This window comes from Battus philenor, unplaced genomic scaffold (assembly GCF_028537555.1).
Source record: "Battus philenor isolate CCGP_79_NKW_IND1 unplaced genomic scaffold, ilBatPhil1.0.hap1 SCAF_19, whole genome shotgun sequence".
Lineage (NCBI taxonomy): Eukaryota > Metazoa > Arthropoda > Insecta > Lepidoptera > Papilionidae > Battus > Battus philenor.
Genome location: NW_027181681.1, coordinates 7,677,823 through 7,700,513, shown reverse-complemented (window position 1 = coordinate 7,700,513; position 22,691 = coordinate 7,677,823). Strand labels below are relative to the sequence as shown.

The window sequence follows — 22,691 nt, the reverse complement described above, 5'->3', positions numbered from 1 at the left end:
AAGAGTCGCATGGTAACGATAATATTTTTAAATCAACAGTGGATGAGACCACGGAACATGACACTTTCATATTACGACCGCGAGAAACAATACTTTAAATAATTTACGATTACGATGTACCTGTCCTTGTCAGAGCGCAGTTGGACCGATTGAATAGTTTATAGAGCAGAGTTGACGACTCATATTTACGCAATAGACAATTTATGTTGTTTTATTGCGGCTGCAAATAATCGAGCCGTTGTCAAATTCCGAGAAGAACAAGTCCTATGCAAAATGACATTCACCATTTTAATACCCGTTACTAAGACCTACATGAACGTTGCATGTCGTAATTTATCTGTATATGTTTATAATACTTCGCTAAATGTCAACATTTCTTATAAATAAAAATAAATAACGAAGCTGTGAAAATTCTTATCTGTTATAAACTGAAGAATTTATTTGCCAATTTGAATAAAATATCTGTGTATAATCATTATAACTGTAATATAATATCCATTATTTTGAACAAAAAAGAGATCTCTTACGATTTTACGATTTTATTCCATTAATACACATACTTTCCTTATTATATACATATTCGATGTTTTAAAAAAATTAACGAGGTGAATGAGCTGTACATTTGCAAGCAAAATTTTTTACACCTATTTCAAATCACCATGTTTATAGAGATAATTCTTAAATATGTAAATTTTTTTTTCAATTAGAATGCAACAGACTTGTAACAAGTGGCAGTAAAAAGTCTGCAGGGACAGATAACAACAGTTAATTTTAATATGTAGTAATCCATACTTTAAAAACGGTTTTCTAACTACGTTACTATATTATCATTATAATATTTATTATTTCTAAAAATATTTTTGGATAAAGTGAACCAAACATTAATTGACAACAAATAACCGATACATGTAACCTTCAAAAACTTTTAAAAATAATTATGAATTACAATACACGTGACATACACTAATAAATTAAAGATGGTTGAATTTATCAATTATTTAATAATGTAAATTATTTCATGGCTGTGTTCTAATATAACAATGCGAAGAAGAAAATGCTATAGTACCAGATATATGTTGTTACAAGCTCTCATTAGTTCTGATTAGAGTTTAATTACCGATAGTATTTAAATTCCTCATAGGTTTTAATTTTAATGAGGTTCAAAGTTTTAATGAAGAGCTTCTTAACGAAACGCCTTATTATAAATATACTTTCTCTATTATAAAATGGTGTAATTTGGTATCGTAAAATTACTATTTTCTTTTTTAATGTTTCGTTGAAGACAACGTTTGAAACAGACTTACAGTACGCGTAAACTATAAATCCTTTATCAGCTTTAAAGAGAGATCAAGAGGCATAGACAATTTGTAAAAAAAATGGTTTGTGCATTAATTGATGACGTAAAATTTATCAGAATCTTGCTATTATCTTCAAGATGAATCACATGACAAGAAAGCATGGCAATACCGTTTTTTTGCATGTAATGAAACAAAAATGCTTATAAAGCGATAACTAATCGTAATAAATATAACACGGTGACTGATTCACGTACAAAATATTACACAAATATCCATATTGGCTGTCGCATAGAATAATTTTAAAGCTATTTTGAATTGCGGTTCATTTAATGATACGAAATTAGTTTCTGCATGAGCGGTTTGTGTATTAATCATGAACTTATCTATAATTTATTTATAAATATATTTTAAAGTAATGTCCAATAGCCTGTGTTTACGTTTTATAATTATATGAATTACATAGGTACTATCTGCATATCTAAAGCCGAAGGTCATTAACTCTAATAATATATGACCTGTGATCACATATGGCACATAGACATGGTTTCTCATTTCGGTAGTCATTTGTAAGTAAAACAAGTTCGAATCAAAAATGCGTAGATTCGTAGACGAGCGAAGTAACTGACATAGCCCATGAAGATTTGAAAGTAAAAGTAGCAGTAGAGCAATGGACAAGGGGACATAGCGCGGATCAGACGGTACCTGTGGTCTTAAAGTTTTGTGGTGGCGACCACGGCCCCACAAACACTACGTCGGACGTCCGTCCTCTCACAAGGTTGACTTTGTTAAGGTTGCCGGAAAACGAAGGATGCAGATCGCTTCCATCCGGTATTACTGGAAATCTATCGGAATGCCCAAAAGCAATCGTCGTACAGTTAAAATGATGATGATAACTATTATATGCTTTCATTCGATGATTATCAATATTTACCTTTGAAGAACATTATTCACCTTTTAGGTGAAGATTGTTCTTGGACATCATAAGTAAAGATTACCATTAGTTGATCCAAGTGATAAAGTAACGGTTACCTGACTATAATTTTCTGTTATAGGACTGATATAATTCACATTTTTAAAATGCATTGCTCGCACGATTTTGAACACTTTCAAACCATACGAATAAAGCTCAATTTAAACTCAAGAAAAATCTTAAAATTATTCCAAAAATTAGTGTACAAAGTTCAGGTCATACAAATCTTTATTATGCATAATGTAGACTCGCCCTTGAAACGGAACAATAGGCTCACGCGATAGGCACAGCCAACGTAAATAGTATCACATTTAATAAACACAATTCTCGGTAAACCGGCCATAAATCGGTACCACTGAATAAATGAATACGCGAGGTTAACTACAGTCAACTGGGGTTTAATTACTAAGGCTAAAATTAAAAACTGTAATACGAGCGGACCTGTTCCGTGAGCTAACTGTTCTAATCATAAGTTATTCACATTGTAAATACGCTGCGATGCTGATAAAATCATTTCATTGACGTTAATTTATGGTTCTACAGCTGCTGTTACTTAGAATGTACTCGATAATTTTCATATTCCTTACTTATTGTTAACGCTTTAAACTATTTGATGATATTGCCCCTTTATAATCTTGTCGCCCTTATCTAGGAAATTCGGTTTATGTTCATAAAGTTAGAATACCGATAAATTAATATATACCTTACAATTTCCTTGGATACACACAGCCCGGAAACCGGGTTTAGTGCAAGGCGTGCCGTCGGCCACCACTCCCAGAGACGCATAGAACTGCTGCCCAATTGGCCTGCAGTTTAATCTGCACGGAACATTACCTGTCGGCAATTCAATATATATGTTTTTAATTATTATATAACATATTCTTGATAAAATTAAATTAAATAAAAGCCACTGTATTAAATTCTTTAAAATACAATAACAAAAAAACAAACAGTAAATGATTTATATTTAAAATTGAACTTAAAATAATTCTGAAACGATTGATTTAAAAACATAGAACATTAATCAAAACAAAATTTAATGATCCAAACACAAACAAACAAAACTCGTGCAAAAACTGATGTAAATTAATATTTATATATATGAATACATCATAGTGGTCGTTGCTGCGATTTCTTTTTTCTAGTGGTAGTAAATCTTCAGAATATGTCAAATACTGCCGTCTCTGAAAGGTGGACAGGGCTAAGGTAAGTGAAGGTCCTCAGAAGACGTAGAATTCAGGCTGTTTCCCATCGGTATTAATGGAAATCCATGGGAAACGCCGTTGTCCAGCTGTGGAAGTCTTATGCCTGTAATGATGATGAAATCCAAATAGATTCTTTGTAACTTAATGGATAAATACATATTAATTTAACAATTTCCTTGAATATTCTACATGTAAAGGCATTCCATGCAACTTAAATGATCATCAATATTAAAACTTCTTATAATTATCACCTTTAAAATAATAACTTTGACAAACTTCAATCAAGCGTATTAAAAATCGATTATTGCTTGCTTATTCTCTGTTGAAGTACATGCTGTTAGCCCGAAGGCTTTTACAGCTTCATCTGAGATAAGTTCACGGAACGGAAGAGTCCGTGAACTTAAAACAAAAGTCTACCGACTACTAAATATACACAGCTACTTAATAAGCGAAGGTTAAAAATACAAGAGGCTTTAATCGCAACACGTACGGTTTACAGAGTTTTCCGTAAAAGTTTTATTGGTAAAGTTTTTTAGTTATCACCATGCTATAAAGCGGACTCTTATATCAATTAATTAGCCATGTCAACGTCTGATAAATCTAATAAAATTATTTGAATAGCCACAATTAAGGCATTGTACACAAGCAGCACTGTGCTAGTGATTTAATGGATGTAATTAACCCACATGGTTTGAAACTCATGGGAATTTGATTATTTCACTAAGCGCCGCACTGATAACCGTTTGAAAGTTTTGAACTTACAACATGATACGCGTCCTTACTCTGATAAGTTTGTTACATTTACAACTAAATAATTATTAAAAAGTATTTTTTAACAAATAGCAGTAAAATAAAGTGATTATTAAAAACTATGACGTATTTAGGTATGTTGTAGGCGTAAAAGTTTATAAGTTTAGATGTATTGCTTATTTGTCAGAAAACACTATAAAGCTTTAATTTTATTTCTAAGCACCTTGCATGAAGTGAATACATGAAATATGTTACTTTAATTTATTTCATTATATTGGAATGCGACTGGCTAAGAACTTCTGGCATTATAGTCTAAAGTGACAGACAATAATTAATTTAAATATGTAATATTTCGAATAATGATTTTTTTATTTACCATAAATTATTGAATATTATATATTTATTGATAGCAAATGTACAAAAACAAAATACATTCACCCCTTCAAAGCTTTTACATCTATTTCCTATAAACTTGTATAATGAAAAAAAAATTAAAAAGTCGTTAAAGGCTCTTGGATTCCAATAAGAAAAGTTTTCATTTTTTCTTACATTTCAATTAATAATATCTTAATTGCATTGCAATCAATATAATATTTAGTAGTACTCAAATTTTTTTAAATCTTTATATTTACATTTAAACATTTAAATTGAACTATTTGCTTAAAATTTAAACGTTTTATTTATATATATTTAACCTTTAGTACGCTAATTATAGTTATATAATATTTAGAATAAATAACCTTCTACGAGCTATACGTGCATCATGTAATAATTACAATATTAATAGGCAAATTTAACTGACAATGTTAAATGGTATTTCTATCTAATGGATAAATAAGGTAATGCCAGTTTTAGAACTGAGCAATTTATCTAAACAAACAACCTATGGTAATCGAATATTGTAAGTATAAGCGAGAGACGAGTCTTCATTTGATTAGTAACAACTACGCCATTAATCTCACTTGACTGTTTAAATATTCGACTGTTCGTTTTATCATTTTGGATGAACACTGACACATAACAAATAACGACTTTTAATGGAAAAAAGGTCTTATTTGATAACTGTAGCACTTTGTATTATCCTTGTATAATTCCGACTGCCGAAATATAAATCTTCTCTCAGGCAAATAACAACTATATCAAATTCAAACAGATCAATTAAAAAAACATTAGTACAATAAATAGTTCACTAAAAATAAATTTTCAGTGAAACAACGTTGTGAAAAAGACAATAAGACATGTCATACTACAGACCGCCTATCGATCAAGTTACATATGTTAAAATAAAATATAGAGCAAGAAATCAAAACGTGCTATGATAAAAGTTCCTTAAAAAACAATACGTACACAAGTGTATACAAGCGATATGTCCGTTGAAGGACTTCGTCTAGATTTCACTGCAACCTATTTCTTCCTCCTAATAGTAGAATACACAATTAATAGTGTGTTTCGATCTAAATTGTTTCATAACAAAATAGTTAACTACGCCGAGAGCTCACTCACCTTATTTAAAAATATAACGAGAGTAACGACATCGCTAAAGAATTTTGTGTTCGCAAAATTATATTCTATTCTGATGGTAATCATAGATATCTTTCTCATAAAAGACGGATCTTTTCGTTTAGCTATTAATAGTTATAAACGGTCCAATCATTTCAAATCACTCTTAAGACAGTTTGGATTTAAAGTAAAATGTATGTGGTGGAGGGCTGACATTAATAATTTTGCACATATTCTTTGTTCTAACCATAAGTAGCCTTAACTTATTAAAAAAGATTGTGCTCTCCTTTATGTGATATATAAATTAAAATTTACATTAAAGCTAAAGACATTAATCAAAATTATTTGGCAATACATCATTCACACGATTTTAATAAACTAAAAAACCGCGATGTATGTACGTATTTACTTCTAGAAGATATAAGTCAAAAATTGCTCAATAACCATCACGTTCGATTAAAACATATAAAATGTTTTTCTTGAATTATATAAAACCTGTACAGAATTGACATAATAATGTTCAAAAATAAAATACAATTAAAAACTGTATAAAATATATTAATATTACTTTACCATCTATGTAGGGTACCCAATTGTAGAAGCGACCATGGAACGGTCTTCGATCGTAGGCAGCGCATTGATCAGCGCGTACGTCTTGCACTTGCTCGCCGATTGTGCATGGCTAAAGTAAAATTTTCATATGTTAAGTTAATTTTAATAATAAACATCACCTATGTATAAAAAAAACCCGCTTAATTACTAAGCAGAACAATTTCAGAGATTTGTACGTCCATATTATCAAGTACGGAGGCGAATGTAAAAGCAATTGTTATGGCTTTATAAAATATTTATCACTTACAGAGGTGATTGGTTAAAGCGATTAAACTTTTGGGTGAATGTATAGCTCATTTGCAGTCAATTAATGTATGATATACTATATCCAAAAATCAATAGTTTCAGAAATAATCAATAACGTAATGATTATATAAGAGATTATATTATAAGAGAAAGCTTTTTCAAAGTTCGGATTACTATAATTTAAAATATATTGTTACTATCTGTCCCTGCATATTGTGTACTGCCTGAAAAAATTGGCATGTCGCATTCATTATAACTTATTTCCAGTGATTACTTTATGCGAGGTGGTTGGAAATTTATGGCTTTAAATTTAATCAGTGCATACAACAACAATACGAAGTTATATATTTTAAACACTGAAACAAAACTGTAAATCGTAAATCGAACGAATTTTAAATAAATGTAATTCCCTCATGATGAGCGGTTTATTTTTTAATATATAATGTAACTCACGTGTACATTTCTGATCAGGCAAACTATAATAAATCAATATATTGGCGAGCAAAACAAGAACTTCAAAATTTTATAGTCTCGTATAATATCCAAAGCTTTTGCTAGTTGAACGGAACAACGCAATCACGGAAACGTTTACGAGGCATAGAGTAGTAAATCGGAACTATTCGAGCGAGTGGATTGAGCACTTTAATACTTCTACGATCTTTTACAGCGCGGGTCGATTGAACAAATAATTGCGAGTAATGAGGTCGTAAACTTGAATCATTTGTGAGAACCTGTTTAGTTTTTCCTGTCAAAGGGATCATAATCGCTACACTAATTAAGAAAAAATCTCTGAGGTATAAATTTAAAAAAGTTGTTTTTACATATATATTGCTGTATTCCTCTTTCCATTATATATTGTACTAGTAGGTACCACTTACGTTATTCACGTTAATTAACGTCATTTTTGTGATAAAAAAGGTGTAAAAGATTAAAAGGGATGAGTAATATATATATGTACTAAGCTCAGCACAAACATAGCTCATTTATTGTCAATTAAAATGTAGCCTAATCAAAAATCAGTTGATTTAGAAATAGGAGAAAAAGAATTTTCGAAATTGTAATGGTTAACAATAATCAAAATGAATTATTGTTTACCATCTGTCCCTCCAAATTTTTCAAAGTGATAATTTTGTATAAGATAAATTTGATTAGGTGTGAAAGTTTTAAAGCTTGCTACCAAATGAACTATATATTCACCCCTTTGAAAGTTTTCAGCTATAACCAATTACTTCGTATATAAGATCAAAATAACTTATTCATTGTGCCGTATTCGGATATTTGTAAAAACTTATTAGTTGCTTACAGCAGTATTACACTCGTGGTATCTCCGGCTCACTCCCGGACAGTCCGCCCTTTGAATACGAATAGACCCCAACGAACTTCCATTTTTAATAACGCTCCGAGTTCTGAAACAAAAAGAAAGTATAAAAATTGTAAATCCAGAAATTATTTATACATTACTGCAGTCATTGCTTACTTCATTAATATAATAAACGCCTCCTGAAAAAAGCTTACCTATATTTGGCAAAAGCAAATTCTCAAGTCTCAAATCTTTATAATTTCATAAATCGTCCTTAAAAAATCGTGATGAGTCAGTGGGGGAAATGTTTCACTTATATATATATTATACTTAAAATACTTAAAAACCATATTGAAGTAATTAATAAAACACCGCTTTCTCAATGACGGCGAATGTTAAAAAACAAGAAATATAATATAAATTAATAAATTATTGCACAACTTGAAAAAACTGAGACGATTGTCCTTTAAAATAAACTAAGCAGTAATTTTCATTAAATCTTAGTAATTCCTTTACTAACTTAACAAACTATATGCCGATGTTATTAATCAAAATTTTATTTAATTAATATTTTATTTTAATCATTGATAAATTTCAACATAATTAACAATATTACATACGAATAGAAACTAATATAAATTAATATAAAATTATTTTACATGTATCAAACAACTGTACTGAAACTGCATTATTTATATTTTTCTAAAATACATGTAGTTAGCGGCTTTAAGGAAAGAAACTGCTACCGATAAATCTTTTTAATTATAATTACGTTATAACTTAAACGAAAATAATAAGAGCAAGACATCGGCGCGGCGAGGCGCAAAGGATCTCGTGATGAAATCGGCGTGGCTCGTTATGAACACTCTTAAGGGCGTTGAATCACAGCATGCGATTGAAATATTTATGTTTGTACTGGGCATTTGCAGATCCCTCGAGTTCGAGAGTAGAGTGCGCCAAGGCCATTAGCCTATCAAAGTGATTCTAGGGCTCCCCGAGTAACCCCGGCTTTACCCGATTCATTCTATAGTTTTACCAGAATGGATTCATACTGCGTAAAATACTAAATACGAATGCAATAAAAACAAAAGAAATCTTTCAAAAACTATATACATTAATGTTTGTAATATCCGAGTGATTTCTTATTGTTTACTAATAGTTAATTTAAAATACATATAATAAGCTAATTAGTTTCCAAAATCAACAGAATTAGTGCCTGTATAGTTTCCATATATCCAAATATATCTATCGCGTCTTGTGTGCACTAGCTTTAAGTACGGTTGAATCTAATTTAGTAGCCAAATGTGTGGTATGTTTTCTTACATTAGTTTTATAGTCACTACTCATATTACTAGTATTTTATATGATGGTACGACAATTTAATTTTCATAAAAAAGTTAATACATGATATATAAACTACAATATATTTCTTACAAACAAAAGACCTACATACTTTAAAGGATGATGGTGTACGTTACAACATGAATTCGCTCAACACTTGATATTATATTTACTTTGTACTCATATATAAATAAAATAATATTATGAAAACAAATTTTGACTTGTTTGTTTCCCAGCCTACTTATCTTACGCTTAAGGATTTGATCTTACAATTGAAAGAAAAAGAGAAAAAAAATTGGATTATGGATGACAAGTCATTAAATAAATGTTATCGAATCGTGTTTATGTCGTAAAATTAATAAATGCGCTTATTTCATTACAAATAAATTGTAATTTCGTTTCAATAAATACGTACGCGCTATTGCTTCACGTTTCCGTAATTTATCTTTTATTCCATATTAAGTAATAAACTAAATAGTTGTACAAAGGTTTGATTTACAAAATTTCGATTAAACTTTTTCTATCAGACGTTATTTCATTTTCATTCGTACAAATGATTTTATCTCATATGAACCTCGAAATAATTTCACTTCAAAGCATAAAATCTTTGAAGTTATTACTATACATCGCCAGTAACAATTTACCGACAACAGTATCCAGACGATATTTCATGGCTGCTTTATTACCGGGGCAATGAAATGCCTTACGTCCGAACGAGAACTCATGACAAATTACGTCGAACTTAATTTGTCGAGGATGTTGCGCCGCACCCTATCAGCAGGATACCCTTGGTAGATACGTCTTTAATGAAGGAATGCATTTCATAGTGCCCTACATAATTTATTTCATGGAGTAGAGCCATGGTAACGAATTAGAAATATGTAACAGAATTTTAACTTAAATTTAAATGTATCGTAATTCGATTATCGTTCGAGATAGTGTTCATAAAAACGTGAAAACAATTCCTGGTAGCGATTCATTTTAACCAACTTCTGTTAATGAAGATTAAGTACATTAAACTGTATATTAATATTTAAATTTATTCCAGAAAGTTCTATGCATGTGATACATCCCAGTCTTATTGGGACAAATTAGTCCGGTTTTTGTTTGCCACATATCTATCTACGTAATGTAAGACACTACGGCGATAGAAAAATAGTGTAATGAGATACAGGAGGTTACAGTTAAGGAATTTTATCATTTTGATAACAAATCCTGCTCTATCACTATCGCCGCAACTGGCACCTTTTCAAATGAAGAGTGACAGTATGTTAATTACTTATTTATGCCGGCGTCTTACTATGTTAATACCGGACGGCTTATTATTACAATTATCTCTGGTCGCTCTTTCACTTGAACACAGACAGATGGAGTTTGTTTGACTAACGGTTTAAAAGAAGTTAAACTACAGTTTATTAATTGTTAAGGCGTTCAGAAACAATTACGAATAACAAAACAGATACAAAAACATTTTAAAACGCTCAACATCAAAAATATTAGGTGAAGATCGATTATGTCTAAGCGATTATCATTTCGTGTTCCTAATGTTAAAAAATTTGTATTTTGTGTTCCAATTCCTCTCAGACTATGGCGAACAGAGGTAAGTTAAATGATAAAGCTGGAAGTGATGTTGTATGTGGAACGAACCCACTTAAGTTACACGGATTATTTTAAATCACATTCGTAGTCTTTGATGCTTTTGTAATTGTAATAAATGTATAAGAAGATTCATTTTTTTCATTGCGGCAAGTTGCTATTGCCAAATAGTCTACTTAGTCAGCGGCAATTATATCGATCACCAAACAATAAAGCATAACCATTACTGAATTTCAAGTTGAAGGTATCTAGCTTCTAGATCGGTAGGCGCAACGTAAGATATTTTCCCTCAAGGTTATTGAAAAACGCAGGATGCCGGTAACTTCTAGACCGTGGTGCACGCAATTACTTGCTATCCCGTGTTTGGAGAGTTTAGATTGGCTTGTGAAATGGTAATCGGTAAAAGCATTTTCGCGGCAGCATCGCTTCCTTTTTGGAGGAAGAAGAGAACCGGCACATTTTCTTGCGGTTTTGTTACAAGGTAATAAGTGATGTAATTAAACGTAACAAAACTGTAACAAGAAATGTGGCAAGGGATCAGTCGATGCGTGGATGTAATGAAAATGAATGCCGTGAGGATGATAGAAAATATTGAGGATGAAAGAGGGAAGAAAGAGATAAATTGTGAAGGATAAGAGAGAGAGAGAGAGAGAGAGGCAGAAAATAGCAAAGTTTATATCGGTTACGGAAATTTACAGAGCAAGCCTTTTTCCAGCTGTGGACGTCCTTCGGCTTAAATTATGACGATGATGATGTACCAATTTATTGGGCTAGTGAGAAATACCAGATTTGTCTCTAAGTGATCAGAGTCGATGGTGCTGTAAACACTTTCTGATAGAAAAATTAAATAAAAAAATAGCAGCAGGTTTCATCATCAATTTCATCAATTTACATGGGTACCAACAGTACATATATTTGGTAGCATTGGTCTGATTATTTGAGACCACAAGATTATTTTTCTTGTTACTTTTGTATCGATGTTTGTCTTGACAAATTCTTTGATATTATTTTTCATTTTTTATAGTAGTAAAATTTTGGTGAAGTCTGGGCTCTGGATTTCTATACGAGGTGTAATGTATAATCAGGAATAATATCCATACAAACGAAAGTAACCGATATAGCCCATCGGATCAGCAAGTTAAAGTGGCAGTGGACAGGTCACATAGCGCGCGGAACTACTGGCCTTTGGGACCTTAACACTCTAGCGTAGATACCGCAGAGGAAAGCGTAGGCAAGCGCGAAGTAGGACGTCTACCTACAAGGTGGACAGACAACCGCGTCAAAGCCGTCGGTGGCACTGGACGCTGCCCAACGATTTTCTTTTATTAATAATTCTTTTTGTAGTCATTAATCGAAAAAACATTGATAACATTTTGCTTTTATTTTGAATAGGTTGATGTCGACGTTAATTAAAAATACATCCTCTGGGATTACTAAATATTCACGACGATAGCATCTAGTGACGCCTAAACAATTCTTAAATTCTTTTAAGCGATGCGTGTAATGCAGTCAGAGTAAAAACAAACAAAAATATTGCTTGTGTGGATAAGCACGCATGCACGGCGCTACATATAATTGACAGTAATCGCGGGCTCATTACGAACTACACCGGCACTGATGTGTGTCAATCAAGGCAGCGAGTGCAAGCAATCAAAGTTCCCACTACAATAACAGCTTGTTACAGGCTTAGCGCTACGGGGTTTCCATTACCATCATTTACTCGATAAAAACCGTAAGTACACGAGTCGAGTCGCGCGGGCATCTTTAACCTCTGACCCCACGATGGGCAACAGGCACTTATTCTAGCGAATTTCTTGAATACTCATCTATAATTTAATGGTACCTTGTTTTTAATTCATACCTTATAAGATTCGAAGAGCCGCAAAGCATTTTAATATATAAAAAAACATTTTAGACGCCATTTTTACGCTATACCATATATTTTTTAATATTCCTCTGTCATGTGTGGGGCAGGGACGTTAAATTTCGGGAATAAATATATATTTTTTTACAATCTTCTTCATATTCTTCACAAAATCATTCGTTCTTCACGATTTGATCTTCTTTTACCCATCGACTTCCCTTCCCTCGTCTACATTTCTGATTACATTTGCTTCTTATATCACTGCATGTATTTATTTATTCCCTTTATTTACAATCTAAGTTTGCAATTGTTATTTATACCTTCCATAATCATAGATTAATAAATTAAAATAGATGATTTTACTCTTTTATTACATTTTACTTGTGTTTTCTTGTTGGCTTACCCGACACCTTATTTTAATCTTTAGTTTTGATCTTATCGATTCTCTGCTGTGCCACTACCTTGGAAGTCACAGGAACGCAGGGCGTCATTTATCCTTGTCCACGAGGGAATTTTATACTATTATACACCATAATAACCTTGTCGTTTTATTTTATTACTTTATTTACTCTTTATATCAACATTACATAAACTAAATTACTCGTAAAACGCTAAATAAAATCCAATGGAGGTCTTATCGTAAAACCTTATTTCTTCCAGGCAACAATTAGATGAACATTATTAATACAAGCAATAACGTGCGTTCATCTAACGATAGGAGTTGAAAATGGATATACAGTTTAATTTTTGTTAAAAAGAATACCATTTTTATTGTTTTATTTTAAGCTGTAGTAAAAAGTTTTGTGATTATCATTGTTCTAAATCTGTCATATAATTGCGTTAAACGCAATAAAACAAACTAAACAGCGTACAGGAGCTTTCTTACGTAAATATACAAAATAGTTTGCAAGAAATATGAATGGCGGGGCTCGTAAATAAAGAAGAGTTATGGTTTTCAACACAAACCGTATATTACGTGCGTGTAGGTGACACGCCTGCAGTTTCTGTAACACATTAAGCGGACTGAGCTTGGGATATAATATAAATTCATTAACTTCACAAAGGACCTTTACTCGGACATATTATGTCGGCAATTAATAAAAGTTACTTAAGATCCATTTAATGTTTGTAAAATAGTATTCGCAAACATTAAATGCAAATTTAATTTAATTCTAATAATAAAATTCACAACATGGACAGACGACCTTGTTTAAGTCATAGGAAGATTACGGAGGCAGAGCCGATTCCTACCGATCATATTTAAAATATGGAGGGTCTATGTTCAGCTGTCCACAGCTGATGTCCACATCATGTAATATAATGACGATGAAATGATAATTATCAAACGTACTCTAGTTTGAAAGTGGCGTTTCAATTTTTTTAAGTAGTATAAATTTAACACATTATTGTGCTACCGGTGCCGAAACACCGCGCCATAGTAAAGTGCGTTATGGTGCGGGTCGAGGAAAAAAGAGCATTAGATAGAAGAGAGCGGCCAATATTTTCCCCCCTGTCTGGCTGCGCGAACTCCAAAGGCCCGGTACGGCGGTTTCGAAGCTATTATAATAAATATCACCTATGATATAGTTCATCTATACATCATGTACAAATCTACTTTAGGATATAAGAGTAAAATTTTAAAAACTGTGCTTGGGTATTTCATGATATTTTGCTATAGTCATTTTTTACTTCCCTTACCTTGGTAAACACTCTCGTTCTTGCACGGCCACACCACCACCACAGGTCATAGAGCAAGGGCCCCAGCTGCCCCACGAAGTCCAAGCGTACGCGCTTGTTAAAGATTCTTCTAAGGCCTGAAATATAATTTTATTAACATATTATATTGAAAAGATTTTTCAACCATTATAAAATAACCTTTCATTTACTATCTCTCTTTGCAAACTTTGTAGTGTCAAAAGTTATTGGCCTGTCGCATACCAAAAGAAAATAAATTATTTGTAACATATTTCAGAGAGATTACTTTATACAGGGTTATTGGAAATAGGTGTATAAAAATGTTTTGCTGTCAAAAAAATACATTCACCCCTTTAATGCTTTAACACTAATAACGAATACTTTTAATTGATAAAAAAGTTTAATTATAAATTCATAAATATCACAATTTGGACTTGACTGCTTCTGTCGTTTTTCGTAACGATATTTCTAAATAGCGAATTAATTTCGTGTTATTAACTTATTTTAACCACAAAGAAAACAATAAAGTAAAGACGGTTAAGCGTATTCGCTTTTTGTATTTTTAAACAGATGACGATTAATACGGGTGTCAAAATGAGCCAGACACAAACAGTATGACAAAAGAGATTTTATTGCAACTTTTACAAAAGAAAAACGAAAAAAAAAATTCTACAATGCAATAGGATTAGAATATTCAAAATAATTAATATTTACCTGTAAGGAATCGGCTGCGGTATTTGCAGCCATAGTAATCGTGGCCACCTGCATGATTACAGCAGCCCTGAAAAAAAAAAACATTTTTTGGTTTTTTCCTTTTTTTTTTGCTAGTAAAATTTTGTGGAACAAACTTTATAAGAATAATCAGTTCAGCTAAAAGCCTGTATTTGCTGTTCAAATAGTTCTTATTTCGTCAAAGACAGTCTTAAACGTATTAAAAAATTTCAACATCAAGAAATTCATTGATTAATATATGTCATTTAAATTTAAACATAAAAGCTTGTTTGAAAAATTATAAAATTTACACTTTTTTAAATTTCTCATGACATATCGCCTACAGAGCATACATTATAAAAAAATTAGAACAGCTTTTAATAATTAAAATTTTGCAGTAGGGGGGGATACAATAAACAGGTTAGGTTAATAATTCGAGGTCGGAAAGTTATCGTGAAGGGGCTAAACAATTTTAAGTTATTTTTTATAAAAAAAAGACTAGATATTAAAAAAACATGGCACGATAAAACCACGACTAAAAGTGTTATTTTTAAATAGACAAAACAGCGTGTTGTAATATTTTTATGTTCATATTCTTTTTACGAATCCATATCATGATCGAATTATATGCTTAAACATCAAGAAAACTAAACAAGAATCGGGCACACGTTATGTATTCCCAATCGACATCATTTGAAGCATCGGAAACTTACTCCTGAACCTAGACCTCGTCTAAAGATTTGTAATAAGACTCGTTGGAAGCGGCCGACTAGCGGTCAAATTTTTAGTCTGTCTACATTGTAGATAAATATCCTATTCTGCGTCTGTGGTCTCCATTCTGTAGATTTTAGGGGCTAATGACATTTTCTTCCATGCACTATATAGCGCAATGTCCAATGTCATTTTTATTTGCCAATATGCTGGGCAATTTCTGTAACTTTCTTTCGTCTACGGAATTTTACAACTTTTTAATAATACAAAGGTCATTTATAAGTCATCAAAAGTTACTGAATTTTGTCCAGCAGATAATTTATTCCTATAACGTATTAATGAACTATTTATTGCCTTCTCTTAAGCATCAACAATAGCCAAGTTGAAAATAACCTGTCTATCTCAAAAGAAGATATATCTGTTAAATAACTTAGAAAAAATTAGCCATGCCTTAACCAAAAATAATATCAGACCTGCAAAATAATATATAAAAAAAAATTAACTTCGAGCTGTGGTCCTAAAGAAATTTTAGTGTCTCGAGCAGTCAGGCGAGATGAAATTAGTTAGTTAGTCCAGGTGATCTAAGATGTCTACCGGTCACATTAGTAAAAGCATCCTTAACTTAAATTGGTGTTAAATACAGTTGTGAGTACATAGTTCAACGTTGGCATCCCTAAAGGGTTATGGCACCCACACAGTTCCAGCGAAAGTTGCACAATCTGACAACTCCATTAGAAGTTCGTAGCCGCGACGATACGCTCTCGAAGAAAGCCGAGTGCACCCGCGTCGCACTCCACATTAAAACGATCAAACGACTGTAGAACGCCCTAATGAACGTCTTAAGTGGTTTATTAAGTGCCGGTCGCCGTTATTTTTATGTTAATACGCGCCTTCGGCCCACAAAGCCAAAAATGTTACTCTTTAAATATAGCGTTAATGTTTATAGCGGCGTACTGTTCCCGCGTAAATTATTAACGACTTACATATCAAAATACCAAATTTGAAAATAAAATCTGATCTCAAAAAAAACTTAAACTGTCAAAATGTTGTATTGGTAAGTGTTTGAATTTCTTATTGTCGACTTATGGATTCACCGAAAACAGTACTAAAACAATTATAATATAAGACAATTCATCTTACTAGTTAGTAATAAGAAAGCGTTTATTTGCTCGAACTGCTTTTATGACACTAATTAAACTATTGCGTGATTTTGAACTAATAATTTATTTTGAACATTATTGCATTAACTCACGTATAATCTGTCACTTGGTATGTTTCTTAGGTGTAAGTATATACATCGGAAAACTCAACAACAAAGAGACTTGGAAAGCGTTGAAACGATTACGTTTTATTATACGAATTAAGAATTTAGTGATCGATAGACAAACGAAAGTTACCGATATAGCTCAGGGAAATAGCAAGTTGTAGTCACAGTGAGCAGACCACAAAGCGCGCAGAACAAATTGCGGGGCCTTAATGTTCAGGAGTGGCAACCACGAACGTTCGCAAGGTGAACAGAAAACTCCTTCGGAAGATACTGGATACAGGCCGTTTCCTATCAGTTTAAATCTATGGTTGAGATCTATGTTCAATAATGGAAGTCCTATAGCTGAAGCGATGATGATAAAGCATTAGTATTCTCTGCATTCTATTTTTAAGTCAGGGAATCGCCTTAATCTTCCTGTCAATGACATGAAAAAAAAATCTATATAGGTCAGATATTTCTAAATAAAAATATGACATCACAGACCGTGATTTCTTCATATTGAAAATCGTGTTGCGCTAGATACTGTAATATAATTCATCTAAAAATTCGTCTACCAATAACTCATACATAAACACGTGTGCTTTAAGTGAATAAAAAAAGACTATCACAACATTCACGTGAAGCCTCGAAATGTTATATTGATTTATCATTGGAAACAGTTAGTAGGAAAAGTTCACACGGCCCAGGACAGTCGGTACGACTGGACTTGACACTTGACCTTATTTTTTTAATCCTGAATAAGCGCGTGCGCTGTGAATGGAACGTATAATTTCTGTTTACTTTTACTCTCTAAGGAGTCTCAAGTGTATGTGGAAAAAAGGTTTACCGTTTGAGCACGTATAAAAATATTTGTTGTGAATAAACATTAGTACAGAGTTCGACGGGTAACTAGTGTATTGTTTGCCTAGACACCCGTATTGTGAACGCAACGCAAATGTGTGATCGAAGAATCTTTAAAGAAAATAAACAGAGATAAGTTATGTTATTAAGGAATAAATAAAAATAATTCGTAGGTTTTAAATTAAATTTTAATTAAATATATGATTTATTTATTATAAAGCACGTAACCAAGGGAAAAAGATAAGAAGTGACTTATATTTTTTTTTGTTTAGATGTTTTCGGTAAACGTGTAATACGATATAGTACATCAAAATATTCCTTATTTCCCCAAGAAGAAGAGAAACAAATTAAATAGGAAAAAAGTGATTTAAATACTTAAAATGAAAAATAACTTAATGGAAATGCTTACTTACCAGCAGGACTTATTTGTCCAAAATAAATATCTTCGATGCTCCATTTTCATCAATGAAAACTTCTATTCCAATATTTTAGCTTTCCCTTGTCCATTTTAATAAAGAAATTAGAAACATTTGTTATTTAAATATAATAAATAATACAATCTACTCATGCGACTGCGATAGTTGCGAATTATCTAATCAAAAATTTGTTTGAACTCTCTTGATTCACAGAAGATGATCTGAAACAAAGAAAAAGTGGTATTTTAAAGACGAGTTACGATAAAGGTTGTAAGTATTATAATTCATTTTTATAATCCAGTAAATAAGTACTAATGACAAATAACACAGCACGCCCGTAATAGTGCGATTACTTATGTCACATTTGTAAGATTGTATATAATAACGCAAAACAAACTTTTTAATATTATAGTCTGGCATGTTATGTGTACACTATAAATAAATAATGTAAATGGCGACCAAGTTTTAACGTATCTACAAAAGTTTACCGTATATAGGTTCCTATATAACGTGTTATAACTTTTACTTGTAAGAATAAAAAGCCAATATTTATGAAGAATGTTAAAGATAATAAAAATCACGTAGTAAGTGATAACAAAGATATATTCTCTCTCGTACGCAAAACTATGCGTCATGTCTTCATCTCCAGAAGGAATCGTAGTGGGCAGAATAGATTTAAAGATTAAACGTTTCTCACTTTGATATTACAATAGATCCGTATCTACGGTCAGGGTTTATCAGCTAATAAAACCCCAAACAACTTTATTTATGGTCATACGAAACGTGGCAGTGACTCAATAAAAATATCCTAATAACTAAACAAACGTTCGGATACCTGAGAAAGAGGAAGTAATAAGATAAGAAACAAACAATGCACCGTGAGAGCGGTGACTCATGCCAACTGTTAGATGAAAATTATTGTCTTAAGCTTCTGAATCGATCGGGTCATATAAGATTAAATAATTAATGTTTTCGAATAATAATCAACAATTATTGCTGAACACAGAGTTAAGGGTTAATAATTTAAGCCTTCTATAAACTTCTACATAACCTACTTACAAAAAAAGATGCAAAAAGACTCCATGGTTTTATAAAATAATTTAACTAATAATAATAAGCAATAATAATTACGAAATGTATTTTACCAATAAACTAAACCAAGTTTTTTTTATTATTGTGCTTATTTATTTATGTTACATTTCTTTATTGTTTAACTTTAATTACGGGTTATAAAAAAGTTATATTTTATAAAAACTGTATTCCTTTGGAATTATTCAATAATTTATAAGCCCATAGACACTTAAAAAGCCATGCAGATGGCTATGCTTGGGATTTTTCTACGACATTGATTCAGGTTTGAGGAGATTTATAAACAAAGCAAAGTTACCGAAATATCCTAGCGGTTTGGCAAGCTGAAGTTACAGTTGGCATGACACAAGGTAGACGGACCGGTTCTTAACCATTCTATTGAACATCTACAGGGAAGGCTTATGCCCAATAGCGGACTTCTTCGGCTGACATGATAACGATAGTAGACTACTCTTAATGTATCAATATAATTTCACCATGTTATCAGCCATACAACGTCCGCTACTAGACATAGACCACCTCTACAGGTATAATATTATTATAACCCAACAACGGCAATAAATTGAAAATTATAGTATTTAAAAGTCCAGACAATCAAATTGCTTAATTAATCAGTGTTGAATTTAATATGAGTGTAAAATATACATTATCTGTGGAAGTAAACAATAACGGTAGGTGTTCAGATGATTTAGCTGATAAAGGCTTACGCCATACTGCACTATCGCTGATGAACCACGGTGGCCGTAGTGTGTAGGAATGAGATAATTTTTTTTTTTAATAACAAAAGAGTTTGCAAGAATTTTGAAATAGTAAAACTTGATGATAATACCATTCATGTAATCAACCTTTGAATCAAAGTTAGTTAAATATTTGGAAATAAGCTAATTATTTAAAATTTTCACTGCAAAGAAAATTAGTGAATGGTTTAAAAATATTAAATAACTAAAAGCTATATGAAACATGATGTCAAATTTCTTAACGATTGAAAATAATTTACCTTGAATAATGTATTAGAAACGTTTATTCCGTAATATATTCGTTCATTGCAGCTAACATTTTAAATATAATTAAAATTAACCATATAGCAATTATTAATTATTAGAATACTTATTTCTAACGAATGCTGAATAAACTGGTAATTTGTTTTCGTTAAATTTATAAATAACATTTTAAGAAAGAACCGCAATCCGTTAAATTTCCGTTAAATGATGATCATTTTGAGAATCGAGACTTTACTACAAAAATTAATACATAAAAAACAATACTGTATTTCTAAAAAGGAATACTAATTTGTGCGAATAGCGAACATATTTTATAGAACATCAGAAGGTAATGCAATAGATTAAACTCTGAATATACTCCAGACACTAAATGGGATAAATGAGGCCGCTCCGTATCATTGTGGTAACATTGCTAAGGTAAATAAAACGAAAGTTTTAGGTCGACTCATGCAACCGTTTCGATGCTCTTTCATGTAGCACGCGCCATAAAAAGTTCATTAAAATGAATGAATGAAATCTCTGTACATCAAAAAGAAATTTTATTATTTTATGGATAATGGCAAATATATCAAAATCGTTTGATAATCAATCGATAAACCTTCACATCACATTAATTAAAATAGTTACTTTTTAAGAATAGTTGTCGTAAGGAATATTTTAATTTGAGAAAAATAGATTCCCAAAAATTATCTTAATTTTTTTAAAATTTAGTTAATAAGCTTAATTAATGTTAAACGAATACACTTTGTTAACAGTTTATTAGCTCTTACCTCTCGAAATGCGATTCACATTTTTTAATTCTTATTTTGAATTTAGGATACAGAGAACTAAATAAAACACTTTAAGGTGAAGCCTTTTTTTTCGAGGGCAAACGCGTAGGGCCAGAACCCACAGCAAGCCAGAGCGATGTACGCTCGTGCAGGTTGCTTTTAAACTACTGGACTGGACGGTACATCTATGACTTGTAAAGAAAAAATCGGATTGAATGAAGATTGCTTTTCTACCGGTGAATCCTGGTGTGAAATAATCGCTTTCGTTACACTGGCAGCTCTAACTACATGAGTTCAAATAAAAGAGCTTTAAAGATATCTAAATTAGAAAAGGCCTCGATAAACCAATAACTTAAGTTAATTCTTGAAATATTTTCATTAAAATAATAATTCATTACTATCGTGTACAGACTAAAATGTTTTTAGTAAATCATATCGAAAAAATCATATATATTTTATGAATTTATTCACATAAAAATCATTAAAATTTATTCATAACTTACTTTCAATAAAACACGTCTTTTTATATAAACTTCAGCGTAAATTGTCATACAAAAATTGCATTGCATACATATAAGCGCAGATTAAATATCAAAACCAAGTTATGCGTTTTAAGTCTCATTTTATTAAAAAAACACAGTTTTTAATATGTAATAACAACAATTTTATGGCTATTAACACGTTTATTATAAGCAAAAGAGCCCAGCGTAGGTAATAATTTATTGATTACCGAGTTTCTACACATTGGCAAAAAAATTAAAATGTAACTACATGTCTAATGTATAATATTAGGCGAAAAGTAATGTCGTTTCTACGCATGTCGGTATTTGATTGTCATTTGGTAGCTCATTAAGTACTTGGAAGACATTTTATAATAGATGGCAAAAGGTTGTTGATAACGAAGGTGAATATATTTTTGAATAGAAATAAAAACTTGTTAAAAATGTCTTCGTAGGATTTTAATTTAAGAAATCGACCTTACTTTCCGGTCACCCCATATATATATATATCATAATTAATATTTTATTATTAATAAAAAACACGCACATACATACAAATTATAATTATTCACACTCAAATTCAAACTGTACAAATATTTGCGACTGTTATTGATCGGCCATAAAACACAACGATATAGTTCGCATCACAACTGATAATTGTTATGTATCGACAGAGTATCGATCTTCAGTTGCTCAAACTGTAAAAATCTCATTCGTCATCCAATTGTTAGGAATACATAAACGTCGATAGCAATCACGTATTGTTAGGATTCAGATAAACAATAGACACATCATGACACTGAACGTGTTGTCGTAAATAATAACACTTTGATTAATGTTTAGACATTTTAACTAATAAAACAATTAATGCTGTACCGTCAATCTTTGTAATGAAAATAACTGCCAACTAATTACTATAAAAGTGTTGATTTAAAGTCTTACACCTGAGAGCCTATAAATTTTAATTTAAGAAGTTACTTGTTAAGATTATTGCGATCATTAACTTTCT

At 31.4% G+C, this 22,691-nt stretch overlaps 1 protein-coding gene across 1 annotated transcript in view; it reads right to left on the bottom strand.

Annotated features, from left to right (window-relative positions):
- LOC137921470 (thrombospondin type-1 domain-containing protein 4-like) overlaps window positions 1-22,691 on the bottom strand; it is a 54,916-nt gene that overhangs the window by 22,745 nt on the left and 9,480 nt on the right. Inside the window, exons 2-7 of the mRNA XM_068764240.1 lie at window positions 18,320-18,543; window positions 15,092-15,158; window positions 14,381-14,496; window positions 7,885-7,987; window positions 6,297-6,405; window positions 2,972-3,102 (exon numbers count right to left, since the gene is read on the bottom strand). Coding sequence (XP_068620341.1) covers window positions 2,972-3,102; window positions 6,297-6,405; window positions 7,885-7,987; window positions 14,381-14,496; window positions 15,092-15,158; window positions 18,320-18,369 — 576 coding nt within the window. The 5' untranslated portion in view covers window positions 18,370-18,543. The remainder of the gene's footprint in view (window positions 1-2,971; window positions 3,103-6,296; window positions 6,406-7,884; window positions 7,988-14,380; window positions 14,497-15,091; window positions 15,159-18,319; window positions 18,544-22,691) is intronic.